This window comes from Orycteropus afer, unplaced genomic scaffold (genome assembly GCF_000298275.1).
Source record: "Orycteropus afer afer isolate SDZICR_OR568_19922 unplaced genomic scaffold, OryAfe1.0 scaffold00067, whole genome shotgun sequence".
Lineage (NCBI taxonomy): Eukaryota > Metazoa > Chordata > Mammalia > Tubulidentata > Orycteropodidae > Orycteropus > Orycteropus afer.
This window is the reverse complement of record NW_006921654.1, coordinates 5301479-5307982: the sequence shown is the minus strand read 5'-3', so window position 1 is coordinate 5307982 and position 6504 is coordinate 5301479. Positions and strand designations below refer to the sequence as shown.

Sequence of the window (6504 nt, the reverse complement as noted above, 5' to 3'; positions counted from 1 at the left end):
ATATGCCTCACAAAGCAGTACAGGTTTGTTATTACTGACCACTGTATAGACCTTGAATTTTTAATACATTAGGCTTTATAGAGATTGAGACCATGAATGTGTATGTGGTAGAATGTTGCCTGAATGGCTATCAATATATTATTTATTGTCTGAATCCTGTCACTAGAATGTAAGCTCCCTGAAGATGTCTTATGGACTGAAGTGTGTTGTTGTGGTGGTTGTTGTTAGTTTCCCAGTCAGCTCCACCTCATAATGACCTTACGTAAGACAGAATGAAATGTTGTCCAGTCCTGTGCCATCTCCATGTTTGCTAGATGCAAAATACTGCTCTGTACATTAAAAAAAAACCAAAACTCACTGCCGTCAAGTCAATTTGACTCATAGCTACCCCTCCTTGGATTTCTGAGGCGGTACCTCTACGGAAGCAGATTGCCCAATCTTCCTTCTGAGGTGTGGCTGGTGGGTTTGAACCAGCAGCCTTCTGGTTAGCTGTCAAATGCCTTAGGTGTGACACCACTGTAGCTAGTCAGCTCTCAATAAAAAGTTGTATTAAGCATATACATTATCTCGAAATCTGTGTAACAATCTTGAGTTATGGATACTTTAATCCCATTTTCTAGATCAGGAAACGGAATCTCAGAGTCTGAGTCATCTGTTCAAGTGAACACAGATGAGTAAGTGGTGGAGCCTTCATTTACTCTCATGTCTGAGTGCTTCTGGGAATTTGGTTCTTTTTCAACAGGGGGCATGAGTTTCCAGAAATATGACACTACTTGAATGTAACAAAGCCTGTTCTAGCTCACTCTTTCTAATCAACCAAACCAAGAACTTTTTCCAACATTTTCTATAGCCAAATCATATGGCAATAGCATAAAAAATGTGATGCTTACACAACTATGTAAATATACTAAAAACACTGAATTATATACTTTAGATGGCTGAATTGCATAGTGTATGAATTATGTATCAATAAAGTAGTTATTAAAATAAAAATATTTGGGTTTGGTTCAGATCATATTTATCAGTTTATTTCAGTTTATGGTTCACTTTGGTTGGAGTCATGTGAAAAGACCAAGAAAAAATGTGGGAACCATTTCAGTATCTGACCCAGTGAAGTTATAACAGCTGAACTCTTTAAACAGTTTAACCAAACAGACTCACAAAGGCCTTCTCTTACAAGTTAATACTACTAAGGAACAAGAGATATGCTAAGTGCCAAAACAGCTGAAGACCACATGCCTACTGGACCATGTACATTAGAGCACTTCAGATTTCAAGTCAGTGAAATTTTTGCTGTTAATCATTGTTTCTAAGATATTTAAAAAAGATATAAAAAGTTGGCATTAGGGATAGGCCTGATGACCTGTGAAGGAAGAGATCTTAGTTAAAGGAGAAACTACTGTATAACTCTCCAAATCCTAAGAGTAGCCTTTCAAATCAATAAAGCAATGCACATAAAATTCAGGAACCTGGAAATATGAATACAAGTCTACATATATATTTGTGAATGTGTTTTTCCTCTTATTTATAAGACAAAACCACTAGACACTGAAGAGAAGTTCTCATTAGGTACTTATTATTCAATGTTCAACATGGTCACCCCCAAGGATCCTAATATGGTAAAAGAAGCAAATATTACAATTACAGTATTAAAAAATTAAATATTTTTACTCTTATGATATTATGTGCTCTAGATGAGTAATCTGAGTCTCTTGTTGTAAATAAAATAATCTAAACTCTTATTTTATTTGCTTATTTATAATTTATCAGCCATCTTCTTCAAAAAAATATTTAAGGTGGCCAAGTGCATGTGGTAGCAAAAAGACTCCTGGCTATATATTAACTAGTCTTTTAATGTCCATCAGCATCTTTAAATAACAGAATGCCTAGCACATGGCAGGTACTCAAAATATATATTGACATATTGATGATTAAATATATACAAGGACAAAGATAAAACTTAGGAGGCTGGAGGAGGCATATAAAGGGCACAAGATATTCACAGAGGACAAAGGCAAGATGCACATTTCATTAAATCATAAACCCTGAAACAAGGAGGAACTTCCAGACCAAACACTTTATACTGCTATTATTTTGGCTGCCCATTCATCCTTTTAATAATTATTTACTGAGGACCTACTATGTACTAGGCACTAAGTATAAAGTGGTGAACATTCCCCCTGAACACAGGGCACCTGTGACTACCCAGTGCCAATTAGAGTATTTTCCCCAATTTTTCTGTGAACAGAGATAAGTTAGACAGCCCAGAAACCCATGTTAAAGTTCCATCAGCCCTTCTTCAAAGTTTCTTCAATCCTGTGAGTTACTCCAGAATTTTTATAGTAAAACTCCTCTCTTTGCTTGAAATAGCTAAAATGACTTCCTATCACTTGCAACCAGAAAATTCTTACTAATATAACATTTATTATACACATGAGAAAAACGAGGTCTAGAGAGTTTAAATAACTTATTTTCCCTGTCTCACAGGCAGGCAGTAGCAGATTTGGAAAAAGAACACAGGTCTCCTGAATCCTAATCCCAAGCTTTATGTGGGTCCAAGTAAAAATAAGAATTAGAGGAAAGAATTGACAATATGGTACCTCATGAACTATGGGGCCCAGCAGGAAGTCCAGCCTCTGGCACAGTTCTCCAAGGTTGGATAAGCTGCTGGCCCTGTGAGCACTATCTGGATCTCTCACGCCTCTCAGGAAGGTATGTAGCAGAGGTTCTCGGTACTTTGAGACCATGTCTCCTGTAGAAAAAGGAAAGAAATAAAAACCTATTAAAATAAATTTTCAACTTTTTACAGAAGGAATAATGATGGTATACCATGGTATATGGTATGGTATTTTGTACTTTTCAAAGTACTTAAATAACCATTAGAAATCATGCTCAGGAAGAATATTTAATGTCAGGGAAAATACCTATGAGGTATTGTTTTGTGAAAAAGCAAGAATCCTAATTTTACTTTAAAAATCTACATAAAGAGATAAAACACTTGAAGAAGATATTACCCATAATATTAGGGAGTCCGATTATGGGAAAGTAGGGCCTAAGGCATTTGACTGCTAACCAGAAGGCTGGCGGTTCAAACCCACTAGCTATTCCTTGGAAGGAAGATTGGGCAATCTACTTCTGTAGTGATACTACTTCAGAAACCCAAGGAGGGGTCGCTATGAGTCAGATCTTACTAGATGGCCGCGAGTTTGGTTTTTTGGATTATAAGGAAATGCATATATCATAAACATAATAGCCTGATAAATTTTCATAAACTTAGCACAAGTGTCACTTAGCCCATGGCTACACAAGTATCAGGTTGTGGCTTCCAGATTAAACCCTAGTTATTAATCAAGTATTCTTCCTACAAATTTCTAATTTGCTCATCCAAGCTGCCTACTCAGGTGAACAAATTGAGTGAAAGGCAAACAAAGTAGTTTTGGGTCCTTGTCAAAGACATTACAATGATTCATTCATTCATTGATAAATATTTATAAGGAGGCCTACTATGCACTAGGCACTGATTCACATGCTCAGGATACACCAGCAAACAAAAGAGAGAAAGGTCATGGAGCTTATACTCTTTTGGGAGAGAAATAAATTTTATAGTATGTTAACAGGTAATGAATGCTATGGGGAAAAAAGTAAAGTAAGGGAAGGGAAATAAAGAGTAATGGAAAGGTGATCTGGGTAGGTGTCATTGAGACAGTGAGGATGTCAGCCACATGGACATCTGGGGGCAAAACATACCCAGAAGAAGGAACAGCCAGTGCAAAAACCCTGTGGTAGAGAATGTTTGAGAAACATTAAGGAAGCCCAATAGAAGAATAGCAGGAAATGGGGCTCGAGGGGTGATGGCAGCGATGGGGCGGTGGTGCAGATCTTATAGAGAGCCTTCCTTACAGGTACTGTAAGGACTTGGATTATCTTCCCTGAATAAAATGGAAGGCCTCTGGAGAATTCTGAGCAGAGGAGTGCATAAAGATCACTCTGGCTGCTGTGTTGAGAACAGACCATAGGATCACTGTGTATGTCTGGGATGGGAGCAAAGGTAGAGGTTAGGTGATATTGCAGTAATCTACTAGAGAGAGGAAGGAGCTCTGATAGCGTAGTGCCTAAGACACTTGACTGCTAACCAGGAGGCTGGCAGTTCAAACCCACCAGCCACTCCTCGGAAGGAAGGTTGGGCAATCTACTTCTGTAGTGATACCACCTCGGAAATCCAAGGAGGGGTCGCTATGAGTCAGGTCCGACTCGACAGCACGTAACAACAACAACAACTAAAGAGAGGATGGTGACTTGAACAGTAAAAGTGGTAAGAAAAAGGTTCTGCATTTTTTAAAAAAAATTTTTTATTGTGATTTGGGTGAAAATTTACAGAGCAAATTTATTTTCCATACATCAATTCATATATAATTTGTCTTATAACATTGACTGTAATTTCTCACAGTCTAACAGCTCTCTTCCCACATCCTCCCCATAGTTACCTCTTTCCTGTGTCCTTCCCTCCCATGCACTCCTGCTCCCTAAGCAGTCTCTCTATACATGCACTGACCCTTCTGTTCTCCCATGATTGATCTCTCCAAGGAATGTATCTACCTGATGTAAATGTTTAGCCCATATGCTGGTCTTTTATTTGGCCAGAAGCCACAGGAGTGAGTTCAATTCCAGACCTGAAGGGCAGCTAGGGGCATAGTCTAAGGGGTTTCACCAGGCTCTATCAGACCAGCAAGACTGGTCTTTTTTTGGGGGGAGGGAGGCACAGATTCTGCATATATTTTGAAGATAGAGCCAACATGACTTTCTGATGACTTCAAAAATGGCTGTCAGGAGTTTTGCTTTTGTGGTTGGAAAGGTGAAATTATTATCAACTGAGACAGGCAAGTCTCTGAGTAAAGCAGGTCTGGGGCAGAAGAAAGGATCAGTGCTCAGTTTTAGACATGAAGAGTAGTTACTTAGAGATTTATATGCATTGACATGATCTCCTCAAGACTCTGATAAGTAAAAAAAAAAATAATAAAAATAACAGAAAAAGTATATTCCACTATGTATATAAAAATGTACATATATAACTTCTCTCACTATTAACAACCAAACTTACAAAAACCCTCATCGATCGTTTCCCTTGCTTTCGCTAACCCTCTACTTGACAATGAAAAAGGAAGACAGAAGAAGAATTGATGCATTCGAACTGTGGTGTTGGCAAAGAATACTGAATACAATGTGGCATGCCAGAAGAATGAACAAACCAGTCTTAGAAGAAATACAACCAGAATGTTCCTTAGAAGCCAAGATGCTGAAACTTGGGCTCACTTACTTTGAAAACATCATCAGTACAGGCACCCGTTTACTGAATACTTAACCATGTAGAAAGCACTGTGCTAAATACTTTACTAACAAAATTTTGAGGTAGACATTATTATACCTATTTTACAGACAAGAAAACCAAGATAGAGGAGGGGTTAAATAATTTAGGTCCTAAGAGTAAATAAAGCCAGGGTCAAACTTAGGTTTGTCTGATTCTTAACTCCTATGCTATATTGCATTTAAGGTATTTACCACTAAGAGTGCACCTGACACAAGCCATGGTGTTTTAGATCACCTCTTATGCATGTGAGAGCTGGACAATGAACAAGGAAGACCGAAGAAGAGTCAATGCTTCTGAGTTGTGGTGCTGGGGAAGAATGCTGAAAGTACCAGGGACTGCTAAAAGAAGTAACAAATCTGTCCTGGAGGAAGTGCATCCGGAATGCTCCTTGGAGGTGAGGATGGCCAGACTTCCTCTGTGCTAGGCACTGAGGGTCAAACCATAAGCAAAGAGGACACGATCCTCACCTTGTGGCATTCAAAGCCTAATGGGGAAGAGGAAGCAAACCACCCAAGCAGTAACAACGGAGTGAAGTGTGCCCACAGAGACAGACATTTTTAGGAGTAATGTTTTGACCTGGTTCTATATCTCTTAGCAACAGTTGCATTATTATTTCATTCACCCAAACTCAAAGAGCCCTGAGTAGTGCTCTTTTTTAACTTCTCCCTCTGTTATCCTTCAGCCATTAGCTGGCTTACCGATTACTATCCAATCCTCATTGACTTCGAAAAATTTAATATGACTTACAATAAATATCAAAACCATGCATCATTAAAATAAGTATTTTTAAAAAACCTCTACCGTGAGAGGAGCCCTGATATCTCAAGAATGATTTAAGCAATAAATGCAAAATTTAGTTTAGCAATTTCTGGTGGCTGAGACAAAAAGGGAAACAGAAAACATAGCTCTCATTATTCAATATAAGAAAGAATATCAGTTCATAAGGAGAAAAACAATTTAAGGACACTAAGAAGTATCTCATATATTCATTCATTCAAGAAATCTTAACTGAAAACATTGTTCCACCCCCTACTTTGGCAAGTAGCGACTGGGATCTTAAAAGCTAGCAAGCTGCCATCGAGATGCAACAATGGGTCTCTCCTCATCAAGAACAAAGAAGAAAACCAAAATTAATGGAA

At 38.2% G+C, this 6504-nt stretch overlaps 1 protein-coding gene across 1 annotated transcript in view; it reads right to left on the bottom strand.

Moving 5' to 3' along the window:
• The window catches only part of TANGO6 (transport and golgi organization 6 homolog), a 251235-nt gene that overhangs the window by 43797 nt on the left and 200934 nt on the right, over window positions 1–6504 (bottom strand). Inside the window, exon 16 of the mRNA XM_042780884.1 lies at window positions 2601–2752. Within this exon, the coding sequence (XP_042636818.1) occupies window positions 2601–2752 (152 nt within the window). The remainder of the gene's footprint in view (window positions 1–2600; window positions 2753–6504) is intronic.